This window comes from Mastigoproctus giganteus, chromosome 9 (assembly GCF_048544385.1).
Source record: "Mastigoproctus giganteus isolate SK-2022 chromosome 9, ASM4854438v1, whole genome shotgun sequence".
Lineage (NCBI taxonomy): Eukaryota > Metazoa > Arthropoda > Arachnida > Uropygi > Thelyphonidae > Mastigoproctus > Mastigoproctus giganteus.
The window spans coordinates 149313494-149332281 of record NC_143583.1 but is presented as its reverse complement, the minus strand read 5'-3'; the positions used below and the strand labels follow the sequence as shown (position 1 = coordinate 149332281).

The following is an 18788-nucleotide window of genomic DNA, read 5'->3' as shown; positions in this document are numbered from 1 at the left end:
GTGATTATAAATCCAGAATTTATAATTTTTTTCGCTCTCACAAAACCACAATTTCTGAAATCTGATGTAGCATGAACAAAGATAATGTAGTTCAGTATTTCCTTTAATAAAATTTTTATTTTTATTATAAACAAAGAACACAGGTTGACCAGAGGCTATTGTCTGTTTCAGGAAGACCCTTAATCTTCTGACTGGTTGTAAAAACCAGTCGACTAGCTCAGTATGTGGGATAAATAGCTGCACACGTTTTAAGGGCACCACTTACATTGCTGAATGGTAATCCCTTTAACCCTCAATTTGCACTTTCTGATTGCCTAAAGGCCAGAGGTGGGAAAAATGCTTACAAAGTTGTGTCTTGTAATCCGTTCATTAGCATTAGCAATAGTAGAGGCATTTGATGCAAGAAAGCAAGCTTATGCAGCATCAGCCAAAAAAAAAAAAAAAAAAAACCACTTCCACTTCACCCCTCTGTTCGTTCAAAATATCTGTCCAGCTGAGCCTTAAACTTATTTAGGCTATCAACTTCCACGACAAGGGATGGAAGTCTGTTCCACCAACCAACCACCCGCTGGCTAAAGGCAAATTTCCGCACGTCTATCCTACATCTGTCTTTCCTCAGTTTGAATTTAAGCCCTCTCAAGTGATTATTCTGAGCGAGAGGAAGAATCCCATCAGCATTGAGCATGCTCAAGCCATTCAAGGCTTTATACACCTCTATCAGATCACCTCGCTGGTGCCTAGTCTCCAGACACTGTAATTTGCAAAACTTAAGCCTTTCTTCATAAGAGCACCCCTTTGTTCCATTCACTAATCTTGTTGCCCTTCTCTTGTACTCGTTCCAGCAGCTCTACATCCTTCTTGAAATGAGGCCTCCAGACCTGTATACAGTGCTCTAGGTGTGGCCTGACCATTGCCTTATACAAGGGAATAATCACATCCTTATCCCTGCTAGAAAAATTCCTATATATCATTGACAATACACCATGAGCTACTCTTGCAGCCTCTCTGCACTGCTCAGAGAACTTCATATCTGCCTGCACAACCACCCCCAGGTCCCTTTCATTCTCTACCACTGTCAGTGTCATACCACAGAGTTGATATGTTGCTCTGGGGTTGCTGTTTCCCATGTGTAGTACTTTACATTTGTCAGTGTTAAACTTCATTTGCCACCTCTCAGCCCATCTGCTCAACCTTTCCAGATCCTGTTGCAGCAGCATAGTGTCAGTAGTGTCCTTGACAACCCTGCCTACCTTTGTATCGTCTGCAAACTTCGACATTAAGCTTGATATACCCTCATCTATATCATTTATGAATACAGAAAACAATAATGGACTCAACACTGAGCCCTGAGGGACTCCACTAATAACATTAGTCCATGACGAGCAGTGTCCATTGATTACCACTCTCTGTCTTATCCCCCTCAGCCACCCCTTTATCCACAGCAGCAATTTGCCTCCAATGCCACACTGCTCCAATTTGTGCAGCAGTCTTCCATGTGCAACAGTATCAAAAGCCTTTCTAAGATCCAAGTATATAATATCAAAGTTATTCCCTGCATCCAGTTCCTTTGTGACTGCATCATAGTATCCAATCAAATTGGTCAGGCAAGACTTCCCCTTAACAAAACCATGCTGTGTCCGAGCTACAGCTGAAGTCTTGTCTAAATGATCCTGCAGTGCTTCTTTAACTAGTGCCTCCATTAATTTTCCTGGAACAGAAGTTAAACTCACAGGTCTATAATTACTTGTGTCAGCCTTTGATCCTCCTTTGTGAATTGGGGTGACATTTGCACATCTCCAGTCTGTGGGTACCTCCCCTGAGTCCAAAGAAGCTCTCATAATTATTACTAAGGGTTTGCTTACTTCCTTTGCTGCCTCTTTAATATAACTGGATAGATCCCATCCACCCCGGGTGCCTTTCTTGTGTTTATCTTCAACAATTTCTCCTCCACTTTACTCTCAGTTATTACAAGATTCTCTAGCTTACTGCTAGAGTTGAATACACCTCTGGCTTTCCCCTCGCTAAAGAACTCCTCATGTGTGAATGTCGATGCAAAATATTCATTTAGTTTGTTAGCTACCTGAGCAGGATCATCAACAGTTGACCCATCGATATCAAGTGGACCAATCTGATTCATCCCCTTCCTTCTAGAGTTTACATAAGTAAAGAACTCTTTGCTGTTTTTCTTTGCATCCCTTGCCAAAGATTTCTCGTAATCTGCTTTCGCTTGCCTAACCTCCTTTGTAACTTGGTTACAGATCAACTTGTATCTATCATAGGCTTCTGTGTCATGTGTTAATTTGTATGTATCCCATGCATGTTTCTTCTCTGCCATATGCCTCATCAGTTCATCTGACATCCATTTAGGCCTAAACCTTGAACAATATTTCTTAGTTAGTACGTATAGCCTAGTAGCTTCCAAGATAAGTTCTTTGAATGCTTCCCATTTTGCATTTGCTGTTGGTAACATCATCAGTTGGTCCCACTGTATAGAATTTAAATACTGTCTCAGTCCATTGTAGTCGCCTTTACGAAAGCAATAACCCTTCCCTTTACCCCTAAGAAATTATATGGAAATTTTCTTTTCTCTACGGAAACTATTTTAAATGTAATTAGCAAAAGGAATTTAAAAAAAATTCGCTATAAAGAAGTTCGTTAGACAGAGGTTTGACCATAATTAAATCAATAATGAAGCAATATTAAAATAAATAACTGTGTGCTCTTAAAATGCTGTGCCTGGGGCTGGAGCTCCACTTGCCCCACCCTAGTTCTGGCTCTGGCTGATGGTATTATAAAGACAGAATTACAAGAATTGCTGCTGTCTTTACAGTCACTGAAGAAGTTGTAGAGGAAGACCACAAAACATTTGATAATCATCTGTAATTCTTTAAGAAATTAAAGGCAGATTATATATCCACTAGGTTGAAATGTTCATTATTTAATTAATTTCCATTTAAGTTTTTATTAATTCACAGTAGATTGTAATTTTTTTCATATTATAGATCTAAGAAGCTGTTTCATATTTTTCTACAAGAAGTGTAAGGTGTAAAAGTATTTTGCAAAATATTCATTTTATTATATAATTATAAATTACATGCTACCTTTTTACACACACACACACACACACACACACACACACACACACACACACACACACACACACACACACACACACACACACACACACACACACACATCCTTCTTTCCCCTTTCCCATAAGGTATTTTCAAACCCAAACGTATTGTAATTTTGGATTGGACACATGGGGAAGTCAGATCCCTATTGGGTGCTCAAGCCCCTCCTTCCTGTGTGAATGGTAACTTTGTTTTTGATCAGATTTCAAACCGAAATGTTATTAGTGTTGGGGCAAATACACACAAGTTTTAAAAAGTAACCAGAAAAGTGACAGTTTTTGTTTTTTTGAAAATATAAATTTATATGCTGAATTAATTTTCTTTAATTTCTATTTTTTTTTTTTTTTTTTAATTTTTTTACATGCCACTTTAATATTCACCAATCTGATTTTTCTAATAATTACAGATTCTTCAAAAAATTGACCATGAAAGTGAAAGGCTGAAAAGGCCAAAAGCATGCCCTCCAGATATATATCAGTTGATGCTACAGTGTTGGGCCCATATTCCTGTGAATAGACCAACATTTCAGGCCCTTCATGGTTTCTTATGTGTGGTAGGATACCAGTTTTGAACCCTATGATGTATTTATAGTTTTTCATGTTTTTATGATTCATTTGATCAAAGTTTTCAAAAACTGAACTGTTCTAGGATTATTTTCACATGTGTGCATATGTAAGGTGTAATTTTTTTTGTTAAAGATGAAGCTTATCTGCTATTCAGATAGATATCCTTTCAAGTACTCTCTTGGACACTATACACCAATTTCCTTTTTTCCCCTCTTTCTCTCTTGAGAGAGGGGGAAAAATAGTGAGCTAAGCTAAATCTGATGAGTATGGCAGATGGGGGACTACACTGATTTAATGCCTCGCAAGAAATAGAAAGTGCCAGGCATGCAGGGATGTGTCATCATGCAACCACCCATTCCCTGAAGCCCATTTTTCTGGCTTTCTCCGAACGGCACCACATGATTGTTGTAGAACTGTTTTGTAGTGTTTCTAGTGTTCACTGTTTGAATATGTATACAGAATAAATTAATAATGAATAATGCTCTGTAAGTCAAAAAATATGATAAACATGATCTTCACATTTATTTGAGATTATCTTGCATTTATGGGGGGGGCTTGGAGGAGATGGAGTCTTCCATTGAGAGGACTTAGCCTTGTTTTCAGGTCATAGTCATACACCCATGACCCATCAACAGTAATAATGGAAAAGATAGTGTGGATCAGCAGCATGTTGATAAAGATCCCAACATGCAAGAAATTGCTGCTCTCTATAATCATTAATGAGGTTGCAAAACAGACTTGGCTGAAATGTGTCACATTCCCAAATCTTCTGTTAAAATTGATTCACTTGTACCATAAGAAATAACTGTTTTGCTAGCAGCTTTTGTGGATAGGTGAACATCAGTCACTACTAATCAGGTCACGAATATGAGCAATAGCAAAGTGTAAAGTGTGTTAGTTATCTGACGGCACAGGGGGTTTCGGCCATCTTCGTGTTGTATTCTTTGTAAGTGACACAGACCTCTGTGGAGGCCAGAGATTTAAAAAGTGTGTGGGGAGTGGTTTGTTGTGTAGTGTTATGTTCTTTTGTTTCTCTGACCGTTTAGCTGTTGGGTCCCTATTGGGACCCACACTTTGCCACGAAGAGGCAGATTATTTAAGTACTCTGGCAGGCCCCGTCACCTATTTCCCTAGGATTTCAGTGGCAAGACCTAAAAAAAAAAAAAAAAATGGGGGGACACTAGAATATGGAAAGGCCACAGAAGGTTTACGAGAAAGCGGTTGAATTTTTAGATGTTGATTAGAAATTAGGGGCGAGTGAGGGGAGAGACTAGAGACTGGGGGAAAACAGGTAGAAGGATGGAGGACACAAACATCATCAATCGAATCATTGGTTTTTGAAGTTGAAGGGCTGCCAGAAAAAGGATCACGTTCAATGGACAAGCAGCTCTATTTAAACTTGGTGAACCATTGAAAAGTCTTTGAATGGCAATAGCACCTTCTCCAAAAGCTGTTTTTAACGTTTTATGTGGTGTGTGTGTGTGTGTGTGTGTGTGTGTGCGCGCGCGCACATGCACACAACATCTTATATTCTAACTGTGCTAATTCAGACTAACTGCACATAAATGAGTTACTAATGTTAGTTTGTCTAGATGAGTCACCAAACATGTGGTGACAAGTAGTTGCTTGATAAAACTGGTAAACTGCAGCCATTATCAATCCACTGCAGAATGGAAGCCACCTCAACACTTCCCGTCGAGGGATATGGACCATAATCTGCCACGCTGGTCCAGTGCGGGTTGGCAAATCGACCGTATTTAGCAGTCAGGGGCTTGAACCCCGATCTACTCAAAGGGTGTGTGCTAATGCACTCCCACTCCTGACCACTCGGCTACGGAGGACACTTGTTGTTTGATACAACGCAGCAATTTCAAGAAACAAATTCAATCCTCCGTACTTTCTAATCACACCTTATATGTTGATAACGTGCATTTAATTAAAGCACATATTAATTAAGGCGGGAATTACTGATATGAAAAAGAATATACAGGCAACCCCCGTATAACGCAGTACTTCTACACTGATATGAAAAAGAATATTTCTACACTGATATGAAAAAGAACCCCATTATAACAGAGTACTTCTACAACACGGTTTCGCTCTAACACGATTGATAAATTGCGGAAATTCACAACATAGTACTTATATAACATGGTTTCGCTCTAACACGGTTAGAGAATTGTGGCAAACCTTGCATAACATGCTATTTTTGAGTTTTTATGTGGGGAAAACACTGCTATTATGTTGGATGTAATTTTTCAACACTTCCATTCTTTTTTATGAATCCCTGCTGTTGACTCACTAGTCATTATGCAAAAAAATTACTGGGAAATCCCTGTATTTTATTTTGTTGGGAAATCCCCTTGTTAGGTTCTGTGCTATTGAACTTGTGTTTGTTTCAGACCATAAAAAATTGTGACTTCGAAGCGTGCAGTTCGTGACTTTTAAGGTTTCTGTAAGGTTATTTTGCCATTTATTTGATCGTTTATAAATGTTTTGGAGCATGTATTACTAAACTTTGTTCCTAAGAACCATATTGGAATAATTTATTTGTTGTGAATTAAATTCTTAAATTCCAGCTCTAAATTAAGCACCGATCAAATGAAATTTTATTTCTCTAGAATCAAAGATACAAATTTTGGATCGTCTTAAAAGGGGGAAAAGGTATCATACATTGCAAAAAGTTTAAATTTATATGAAGTAACAATTTGGACCATAAAGAAAAATGAGGATCTTGCAGAATCTTTAATTTCAGTAAATATGACAGCTCATCTCTTAGTGCCAATAATTCAGAAAATGGAAAAACGCTCACTATTTGGATTGACAATTGCAGTAAAAAAAAAAAAAAAAAAAAACAGATCCCATTAGATGGAAATGTAATTAAACAAAAGGCACTAAAAATTTATAACCATTTAAAAGAAAATGGAGATTCTTCTGTTAACCTGGAATTTGTGGTTTGAGCGATTTAAAAACCACTTCTCATTACATAATATAAGAATTCAAGGGGAAAGTGCAACGGCTGATAATGAAGCTGCCAAAAAGTATGCAGAGGAATTTCAAAAAATTATTGAAGAGCACAGATACGCATCATATCTAGTTTTCAGTGCCAGTGAGACAGGTCTTTGGTGGACAAAAATGCTGATCAGAACGTTTATTTCCAAAAAAGAGAAAACTGCACTAGGTTTTAAGGCATCAGAAGATCATGTAACGTTACTTATGTGCAGTAATGCATCAGGAGATTACATAATAAAACCTATGCTAGTTTATAGATCCTCTACTCCTCGTGCAATGAAAGGTGTAAATAAGAACGCTTTACCAGTATATTGGAAAGCAAATAAAAAAAGTTTAAACTTAAAAATTTACGAAGATCTATCAAGCAAAAGGGGAAAAACCCAGATAACTGATTTTTTTAAAGAGAGCAGAAGATACACAAACTAGATGCTGCAGAAGAAAGTTCAGAAGGTGAAGATGTTCTGCAACAGAAAAAACTTTCTCGTTTTATTTTGCTTAGCAGTGATGAAGAAGAAGAAAATTAAATGAACATATATTAACTGACATAATTATCACAGTTTGTAAGACTTTGTTAAGTTATTACTATTTTTAATAACAATTAAGTTTCTGATAGTTATAAAAAAAATGGTGTATTTTTGTTAGTTTTTGGAGCGTAACGCCCCTTTTTGTGCTAGTTCTTAGTCCCGTATAACACTGTTTTGCACTACACGAGATTTTATATGACCCTAACTATCGTGTTATAGGAGGGTTACCTGTCTTACATTGAATTATAACCTATTAAATTCAGAGTTTAATAAATTATGGCATCCACAGGGTTTGAAGCATTGTCAGCAGGAAAACATTAATAGAGTATAAGCTAAAACAGACTTAGTACTGCCAATACTAAGATTGTTTGTGGTACTGGAATTATGTAAGTACTAACTTAGATTTCAAGGTTTTGTTATCCACTGATAACAAAGGCATGCTTCTTCAAAACATCTAGAATCTGTATCATTTATTAAATTAGTCTAAATCTAATATGTTACAATGTACTACTATAGTTTTTTTATGTAATATTGCCATATCTGTAACATTGACCATTTGATTATTTCACCCTCATCAACTTTTTTTTTTTTTTTTGTAATATGCAAGTTTTTCTTGAGATATTGGCATTAGATTTTTTTTATACATTTTCATTATTTTGAATTATTTTATTCCTACCTGATTTTCAATTAAATAGTTTATCAGTGAAAAGTAGTAGTAGCAGTAATGGAGGCACATGATGCAAGAAAGCAAGTGAAGTGGAGCTTTTGTAGCATCAGCCAAAAAAAAAACAATTTCACACATCCATTTCCTCTAAACGTTTGTCCAGTTCCTCCTTGAATTTATTTAAGCAACCAACTTCCACAACAACAGATAAAGGTTTGTTCTAGCAATTAACACCCATTGGCTAAAGGCAAATTTCAGCACATCTATTCTACAACACTCTTTCCTCAATTTGAATTTGTCCCCTCAGGTTCGTAATCTGAGAAGAGGAAGAATCCCATCAACATTAAGCTTGCTCTAACCATTCAAGGTCTTATACACCTCAATCAGATCACCTCGCAGGTGCCTAGTCTCCAGATGCTACAATTTGCAGAAGTTAAGCCTATCTTTGTAAGTGCAACCCTTTGTTTTCCCTCACTAATCTCATTTCCCTTCTCTGTACTTGTTCTATTAGCTCAACAACTTTCCTAAAATGAGACCTCCAGACCTGTATGCAGTACTCAAGGCGTGGCCTAACCATTGCCTTATACAATGGGATAATCACCTCCTTTTCCCTGCTAGCAAAATTCCTGTATATCATTGACAAAACCCTATGACCTGCTCTGGCAGCCTGTCTGCATTGCTCAGAAAACTTCATATCTGACTGCACTATTATTCCAAGATCTTTTTCATTTTCTACCACTCTAAATGTAGTACCACACAGTTAGTACGTTTCTCTGGGGTTATTTCTACCCATATGGAGTACTTTGCATTTGTCAATATTAAACTTCGGTTGCCACTTCTCAGCTTATCTGCCCAAACTTTCTAGATCCTGCAGTAACACACTGTCATTACTGTCATTAACAATCCTGCCAAACTTTGTATCATCTGCAAAATTCAACGTTAAGCCTGACATTCCTTCATCAATATCATTGATATATATAGAAAACAATAGTGGGCCCAACACCGAACCCCGGGGGACTCCACTAATAACATTAGTCCACAAAGACCAGTGTCCATTGATTACCACTTTCTGGCTTCTACTCAACCACCCTTTTATCCATTGTAGCAACATACCCTTAACAACACTATACTGCACCAATTTGTACAGTAGTCTTCCATGTGCAACGGTGTCAAAAGCTTTCCTGAAATCCAGTACATGATATCAAAATTATTTTTTGCATCCAGTTCCTTTGTAACCACATCATAGAATCCATTCAAATTTGTCAGACAAGGCTTTCCCTTAATAAACCCATGCTGTGTCTGAATTATTACTGTAGTCTTGTCTAGATGATCCTGCAATGCATCTTTAACCAGTGACTCCATTATTTTCCCCGGAATGGAAGTTAAATTATCTCGTCTATAATTACTCCTGTCATCCTTGGATCCCCCGTTGTGAATTGGGGATACATTTGCACATCTTCAGTTCATGGGAACTTCCCCTGAGTCCAAGGATGCTCTCATAATTATGGCTAAGGGTTTGCTTACTTCCTTTGCCACCTTCTTTAATATAACTGGATAGATCCCATCCACCCCAGATGCCTTTTTTATGTTTAACTTCAACAAGTTCTCCTCCACTTTGCTCTCAGTTATTACAAAATCATTAAGCATCCTGTTACAGTTTTCCTTCCGTTAATAACTCCTCATGTGTGAATGGAGATGCAGAATACTCATTCAGGTTATCAGCTATCTGAGCAGCATCATCAGTAGTTGAACCATTAGATATCAAGTTGGCCAATCTGATTAATCCCCCTCTTTTTAGAGTTTATATAAGTAAAGAAGTCCTTGCTGATTTCCATAGCATTCTTTCCCAAAGATTTCTTGTAATTCGCCTTTGCTTGCCTAATCTCCATTGTGATTTGATTACAGACTAGCTTATATCGGCCATAGGCTTCTGTGCTGCTTGATAATTTATATGCAACCCATGCATTTTTCTTCTCTGCCCAGAGTCTCATTAGTTCATCTGACATCCATTTAGGCCAAAACCTTGAACAGTATTTCTTAATTGGTATGAATAGCCTAGTCACTTCCACAATTAGTTCCTCGAATGCTTTCCACTTAGAATTTGCTGTTGGTAACATCGTCAGTTGGTCCCACTGTACAGAATTAAAAACTGTCTGAGCCGACTGCAGTCACCTTTATGGAAGCAAAAACCCTTCCCTTTACCCCTGATGGTAATTATATTGTTAAGTAAATCCCACATCAGTACACTGTGATCACTGCCACCTAGTGGTTCCTTTATCTGCAAATTCTTAATACACGAATGATCACTGCTAATAACCAGATCAAGAGTAATGTACTGTCTGGCTGCCTCTCGAACATGGTGATGCCGAAAATAGTCATCCAATGAATCCACAAAAGTCTTGCTAGAGTGCGAATGACCAACCCACAAGTTTTAGTCAACATCTGGGAAGTTAAAATTCCTCGTTATAACACAATCTCATTTACTGGATCATTCTATTTCTCTTTACATCTGTTTGTTGTACTCATTACAGTCATTAGGCCTATAACACTCTCCTACTGTCATTTTTGCTTTCCCAATACTCACACCAAACTGACTCAACATTGCACTGTCCATCTATGTTAATTGAATCCACTTCCTTAGTTTTTTTTTTTTTTTTCTTAATTAACAGCATAACACCTCCTCCCTTCCCATCCTGTCTATCCTTTCTATACACATTGTACTCCCCAAATTCCAATTTTGCACTGCTTATATCTGTGTGACACCATGTCTCTCATATATCCCAACAATATTTAATACCAGGGGCTCACTTCTGGTGACTATGGGCTTGGCACACCCAGGATCCTGAGCTGGATATCATCATTCTTCTCTTTCTTGGTGATTCCTTTCTACTTCTCTCTCTCTCTCTCTCTCAGGGTAACTCGGAAATTTTTTTTGAAGTGAATGTCTATACTGAGGGTACCCTAGGGTGCTCAGGGTGTCATGAAAAGTGAAACGCCTAACCGCTGATATATCTCTGACACTAATAGACAAAAGTATAAACAATTTATACTTATTTTGTTTTTGTCAGGTATATAATGCCGTCGGCGAATATGCAAGAAAAAATTAGAAATTTTGATGTTTAATATCATTTTTTTTTTGATAAAACTAAAAAGTTCACATTCTGGTCATTTGCCGTTGTGCCTTAGTTACTTTCACTCTCAATATCAGTGACGCAACAAGTACAATGCATGCGCCCAAGAAAACTCAATTGTACGCAACAAGTTGCTTACAATTGAGTAACAAAATTGTTGCCCTTTGAGAGCTCTACAAGGATATATAACTAGATTTCAAATCGGGTTTTTAGTTTTCGAGAGTTGAACAACTCGTTAAAGTAACTACTTCTTTCAGTTACTTCGCATTTGTCGAGCAGTGCGGTTGTGTTTCATTTAGTTAAATTTACATCAACTAAACGTGTTCAAAGATTTCAATAAATCACAAATCTAATGTTGAAAAGCAAGCACATTCCTCGACTTCATGGAATCAAACTTCACTCTTAAACTCGCATCAGATACTACAAAATCTACTACACGTAGTCAATCATGTATTGACTTGGTCTTCAATCGCAATGTTAATAGTTTGAATTGTTTCAACTATGTATCCTACTTTATTTACCGCAAACCTTTGTTGTTGATTGTAAATGAAAATACTGAATAAAATAAAACTGATTTTATTAAGCCTAAATTGTATTTTTTCATTTCACATGGCGTTATTCACAGATCTATGTTCGGCTCCATGGAGCTAACGTCGATTTTTTTTTAGCCGGTGCAGCATAAGCATCTGGCTTCCTTGCACCATATGGCTAATAATAATATCTGCCTTTGATGTCTTGACCAACACTTCAAATTCATCAAATTTATTTACTATGCTTCTAGCATTGGTGTACATGCACCCATTCTTAGTTACTCTAATACAGTCCATGTATTCATTTGTTTCATGACTGCCACCAGTCCATAACCCCCCCCAGCACCCCACCCTCTAGGCTGCTGCTCATTCTCATAGAAGCAGTGCAAGAATCACTTTTACCTCTCTGCCTGTGGCTACTATTAGCCTTTTAGTTTGTGAATTTCCCCCCCAAGCTAGCATTTTTTAGACCCACCTAACGCTGCCTCTATAGCATCAACAAACACTCTTGCACCCCCTTCTATTTAAGTGTATCCCATCCTTCTAGAAGCACTCTCCCCTGTTAACAAGCACAGACCACGCTGAGAAAAATTCTATCCCATGAGCCTTTCACAGTCCTTCTAGGGCTGAATTGATTGACAAAGCTCTCATCATATACTCCCTCCTATCATATCTGGGCAGAATTGCAGTCACTTTCAAATTTAACCCAAATTCACAACTTTTTTTTCAGCTGTGACCTATACTTGTTAACTAAATCTGCAGTTTTCCTGCTCAATGTTATTAGGTCACTGTGTACAATAATATCACCCTTTGTGCCCTTAAAAGACGATACCTGTTCTACAACATCATCAACTTTTGCCCCTGGCAGATATACCCTGGTCCTATTCCACCTATCCTTTTTTACACAATATATTGCCCATCTCCCTGACAATGGAGTCACCGACAATAACTAACTCCTGTAGGACCAGTGCATTCTGCCCTGGAGATTGCTCCGTTTTGCCTGATGCACAAGAGTGAACTCCGGCATTGAGTTGGGTAGCTGAGAGTTTGATGGGTCCTCCATTTTAATACCTTCAAGGGCATCTATCGTACTTCTCAAACTCTCATAAGCACCCATCAGAACACTGAGTTGGCACCTAATTTATTAGCACTCTCTGCACTTAGCACACACAAAGACATCCTCCTTGGCTAGATTGTGTCCTATTCCAGAGAGTTCTGCAAATATTTTACAAGTTGCACATTTTTTTTAGACTGATGTATTGGAGAATCACCATTGATGCATTGGAGAGATGCATTGGTTCTCCCTCGAGTCACAGCACTCCTGCTAGTTTGTGCCTGTTGCTTTGCTGCTCTAGTCTGGGGCATGATATTGAAATTAACAATGAAAATTAATAAGATTAATAAATTTAATTAATTAATTATCAATACAATACTACATTTTCTAATAGATTCCTAAATGCAGTGATATGTTTTATGTTATCTAGTTTTACGTTAGGGCTACCTGTTTACCACAATTAAAAATTTGAATTCCCTACCACTCACTCTATACGAAAACAATAGCTGCAAGATTCGAATGAAACAACAGTTTTGCGGTATATTAAGTAGTAACCCACAAAAACTATTTAAATTAAAAATAACAATAACGAGCATTGTTCATAAGTAGCTAGAACTATAAAGCTACTTATAAAGTACAATGTAATATGACAATTAAGTAAATAAAATAGCAAAACACTGATTTTTTTGGAGCTTGTAATTCACTGCTGGAACTTATAAAGACAGTAAGCGCCCTCCAAAGTATGATGCAGGGCCCAAAGAAATCCATTTGAGAACAATTATATGTGGACTGTTAGGCTCTTAAAAAAAAATCACTATTATCAAGCACAAGATGCTTTTCATGTAGAATTCCTTCAGGCTGCTGAAGAGATTTTACAACAAAACACACACATGTAAAATTTATTCAATTTCTAACGCAACATTCTACGTAAAATTTCTCCATCTGCTGATGCAGCCTTCTGCTCTTTATTGTCCAACAAGAATTCAAATTAACATCCCTTGAATGAAGTCTCAAAGATATGGAAATGATGGGTAAGGTAAGAGATCTGCACTGTAAAGGGGTGCTCTATCATTTTCCATTACACATTCACAATTCACAGTCTTGATTGGATTCAGGATCTTGGGTACTACAAGGTGTAGATGTAAATGCATGAATTTCTCTATATTGCCTGCATTCTGCAATGGATCTTTGCTTGCTGACAGCCCTTTGAGTTCTGTACTAAGGATGTGGTTTGCCTGGTCACATAATAGGGCTTGTTTCATTATTACAGGTATATGTTCTGGGTGTTTATTCAGAAGTCTGTTTCCTCTGAACAATCCTTATAGGTGAAAGGGATGTGCCTTTTATTTATATTGTAATAACAAAACGAGAAATATATTTGTGACAGTGATGTGCATATGATAGATCAGTACCATCCTGTTATTTATAATGCATTCACAGAAGAAAGACACACCCTTGGCATAGAACTGATTTGGCTACTGTTGAATCACTATGTGACAATTTTTTTTCGTCTAATTGTTTCAGTGGCCATTGCTTCTTTGGGAGCCGAAGAACTGGATATGCTCTTAATGGCAAGGTCTAGAGAACTTTTGTTATAAACAAAACATTAATTTGGCATTTCTGAAGATAGCAAAGTTTGCAGAATCTTCCATAAAACAATTATAAGCAGTTGGTGGTGTCCAGCAGATAATTCAAGAAATCAACAGACAAAGAAATCCTGTATTTTAAAAAATCTCCTGTTTTCCAAAAGTCAGCAGCTATGCAGAGCAAGTGGACCATACAGCAAAAATAAAAACTTGGCTGGGTTAATTGCAATGAACAATTGCTGCATAGGATATATGTATATCTGGCACATGGTGTTATGTGTGATAGCATGGGGAGAGGCCTAACAATATTAGGTAGGTAGTCTTATCTCAGTGCTCTTTCATTGTGTGTACACAGGGTGTTAATAAATGGTTGTGTTCTGCTTCCAGGATCAATTGTTTTCATCAAAACATTAAAAAAGCCCATTGGAACAGATGGCCTTGAGGCTCCACATTTATGAATTACGTCTCTGTTTGTATTTCAGAAATTTTGTAAGGGGAAATGCCTATCACAAAAAGTACATCAAAAAAGGAAATTGTTATTTTTATCAAAATCAAATAGAACATTATATATGAATGTTACCTTGAAAGTAAGTGCTCCAAATGACCTCCATGAGCTAAAATGCATATCTGAATGCATTTTGCCATGACTGTCTGATACATTCAAAAATACTAGTGCTCCACAAATTTACTGACACTCCTTTAACTATAACATTTGAATAATAATAATTATAACCTTTTGTGCAGTGTACTATACCTCTATAGGTGGGGTGCAGGGGGGTGGTGCATGTTTACAGGCTTGAAGAGGACTTTAAGAATTCCTTTAGTGTCCAATGGGATTCAAATTCAGACCTCTCCAAACATTTGAGAAGTGGTAAGCTACTGTACTCGTGGAATGATGAAAAACAAATTAGCCGGCCTATATCTACAGAATATGTTAAATGCTTGACAACTAAAGTTTGACAGGATTGATTCACTATAACTCCTGTTCAATTGATAAGTAATGATAACTTCTTATGGAGGAAAAATAGCCCATCCAATCAGTGTCTAAAACTGCTCCAAAACTGATACAAACGTTGTTGCTGCTATGCTTTTTCTGAATTTTAGTATTAGTATTAGCAATGGCCGCATAGTGCAAGGAAGCCTATGGCTTATGCTGCACCAGCCAAAAAAGAAATAAAATAAAAATAAAAAATAATAATAAAATAACAAAAAAATAAAATAAAATGATAAGAATAAAATAATAATAATAAGAAGAAGAAAATTAAAAATATATATATAATAATAATTAATAAATAAGAGAAAAGGAAATGGACAGCCTTAGTATTTCCTTCCTCCCATAGGTAATTATCCAGCTGACCTTTGAATTTCCCCAAACTGCCAGCCTCTAACTCCTATGTAGGTAACTTATTCCAGTAATTTATAACTCGCTCACTAAAATAAAACTTCCTGCAATCCAGTCTAAACAACTCCCCCCCCCTCATAACTTTAAATTATGCCCCTAGTTCTAGAATCATTTATAAGCGTGAAAATGTTGTGCTTATTCATTTTGCTTATGCCTCTCAGAGCCTTAAACACCTCAATCAAGTCTCCTCTAAGGTACCTAGTTTCCAAGTTCTGCAACCCACATATTTGAAGTCTTTCCTCATATGGATGTCCTTTTGCCAATCTCACCAGGTGAGTTACTTGTCTCTGGACCCTTTCAAGAAGCACAATGTCTTTCTTTAGGTTGGTCTCCATACTTGAACACAATATTACAAATGTGGTCTAACAATAGACTTATATAATGGGATTATGATGTCCTTATCTCTACTAGCGATTGTTTGATAAATCATCGATAGGACACCATGGACCTTCCTTGCAACCTGTCTATAGTGCTCAGGGAACTTAATGTCTCACCGTATCGTAACACCCAAGTCCCTTTCCTCCACTACTGGCTTTAGTACAACTCTGCCAAGTGTATAAGTTATTTTGGGGTTACTGTTCCCCAGGTGCAATACCTTACACTTTGCTGGATTAAAGTACAGCTGCCATTTTTCTGACCATCCCTGAAGTCTATCTAGATCATTCTGAAGAAGGTCTGCTTGGCGGCGATCATTATCTACTCTACCAATCTTTACATCATCTGCAAATTTAGACTACACACCACCCTCTATCCCTTCATCGATGTCATTTATGAAAATCAAAAAGAACAGTGGTCCTAATACTGATCCTTGGGGTGCCTCACTTCTTACATCAACCCAATCTGAGGAATAACCATTTATCATAACCCTCTGCCTCCTGCCCTGAAGCCATCCAGCTATCCATCTAAGGATTTTCCCTGTGATTCCAACCTGTTCCAGCTTATAAAGTAACTGTTCATGTGAGACTGAGTCGAATGCTTTGCTGAAATCCAAATAAACAATGTCAAAATTATTCCCAAAGTCCATCTCTTGAGTGACCATGTCAAAATAGCTAACTAGATTAGTTAACATGATTTTCCCTACTATTGAAGTTAGACTAACCAGCCGGTAATTTCCCACTTCACTCTTAGAACTGCCCTTATGTATTGGAGATACATTGACACTTTTCCAACACAACGGAAGCAGTCCCGAGTCTAGTGATGCTCACATAATTAGCCTCAATGGTTCAATGCACTCACTTGCTTCCTCCCTTAAGATTACAGGGTATATGCCATCAACCCCAGGAGCCTTACTGGCCTGTAGGCTCAATTTTTTTAATTAAACAAACATGTGAAATTTTAGCATCATTAATTACATATTTTTCAACTTCACTCCCAGAATTTTTCATTGACGTGGAGGGTTTTTTTCTGTAAATATGATGCAAAGTAACTGTTGAGTTCATCTGCAACTTCAGCTGGGGTATCTAATACTATCCCACACCCATTACATAAGGGTCCAATCTGGTTTGTCCTCTTCTTTGCATTTATATATGTGAAGAATTCCTTATCCCCCCTTCTTTGCTCTCTTTGTCAGCGATTTCTCATCTGTCTTTGCCAGCCTAACCTTTTCTGTGGCACTATTACAGATAAATTTATAGCTGTTATAGGCTTCGGTACTTGTTATTACTGTGTAACTTTTCCATGTCATCTTTTTCTGCTCAAGTAATCTGGCAACTTCATTATTCATCCATTAAGGGTCCTCCTCGTGGAGTATTTTTTTACTTGGAATCCTCCTAATGGAGTATTTTTTTAATGGTATATAAGCATTCAAGGCTTCTGTGATTAATGTTTTAAAGGTATACCATAATTCAATTGTATTCACTCTGTGTTAATAGAGGCCATGTAGCACCTTAAGGCATCGCAATTTCCTTTCCTGAATTTATAACCCATTCCTTTGCCTTTAACTATTGCTATCTCTCTCTATCTTCATCGTCCACCATAGAACTCCATGATCACTTCATGCTACTAGTTCCTGTACTCTCAGCCCTATTATGTAATCTGGTTTGTGGGTGATGATGTCTAGAGTATTCTTTTCCCTAGCACTTTCCCTGACATGTTGATGCAAATAACATTAGCATTAGTAGAGGCATATGATGCAAGAAAGCAAGCTTATGCAGCATCAGCCAAAAAAAAAAAAAAAAAACACTTCCATTTCACCCATCCGTTTGTTCGAAATACCTGTCCAGCTGAGCCTTAAATTTATTTAGGCTATCAACTTTCACGACAAGGGATGGAAGTCTGTTCCACCAACCAACTACCCGCTGGCTAAAGGCAAATTTCCGCACATCTATCCTACATCGTGTCTTTCCTCGATCTGAATTTATGCCCTCTCAGGTGATTATTCTGAGCAAGAGGAAGAATCCCATTGGCATTGAGCATGCTAAAACCATTCAAGGCTTTATACACCTCTATCAGATCACCTCGCTGGTGCCTAGTCTCCAGACACTGTAATTTGCAAAACTTAAGCCTTTCTTCATAAGAGCAACCCTTTGTTCCATTCACTAATCTTGTTGCCCTTCTCTGTACTCGTTCCAGCAGCTCTACATTCTTCTTGAAATGAGGCCTCCAGACCTGTATACAGTACTCAAGGTGTGGCCTGACCATTGCCTTATACAAAGGAATAATCACCTCCTTATCCCTGCTAGAAAAATTCCTGTATATCATTGACAAGACACCATGAGCTACTCTTGCAGCCCATCTGCATTGCTCAGAGAACTTCATATCTGCCTGCACAATAACCCCCAGGTCCTTTTCATTCTCTACCACTGTCAGTGTAGTACCACAGAGTTGATACGTTGCTCTGGGGTTGCTGTTTCCCATATGTAGTACTTTACATTTGTCAATGTTAAACTTGATTTGCCACCTCTCAGCCCATCTGCTCAACCTTTCCAGATCCTGTTGCAGCAGCATAGCATCAGTAGTGTCCTTAACAACCCTGCCAACCTTTGTATCATCTGCAAACTTGGACATTAAGCTTGATATACAATCATCAGTATCATTTATAAATACAGAAAAGAGTAATGGACCCAACACTGAACCCCAAGGGACTCCACTAATAACATTAGTCCACAATGAGCAGTGTCCATTGATTACCACTCTCTGTGTTCTCCCCCTCAACCATCCCTTTATCCATAGCAGCAATTTGCCTC

The 18788-nt window shown here is 37.6% G+C and overlaps 1 protein-coding gene across 1 annotated transcript in view; it reads left to right on the top strand.

The window, feature by feature from the left end:
* The window catches only part of Ack (activated Cdc42 kinase), a 333372-nt gene that overhangs the window by 190280 nt on the left and 124304 nt on the right, over nucleotides 1–18788 (top strand). Inside the window, exon 8 of the mRNA XM_090380828.1 lies at nucleotides 3541–3687. Coding sequence (XP_090236954.1) covers nucleotides 3541–3687 — 147 coding nt within the window. The remainder of the gene's footprint in view (nucleotides 1–3540; nucleotides 3688–18788) is intronic.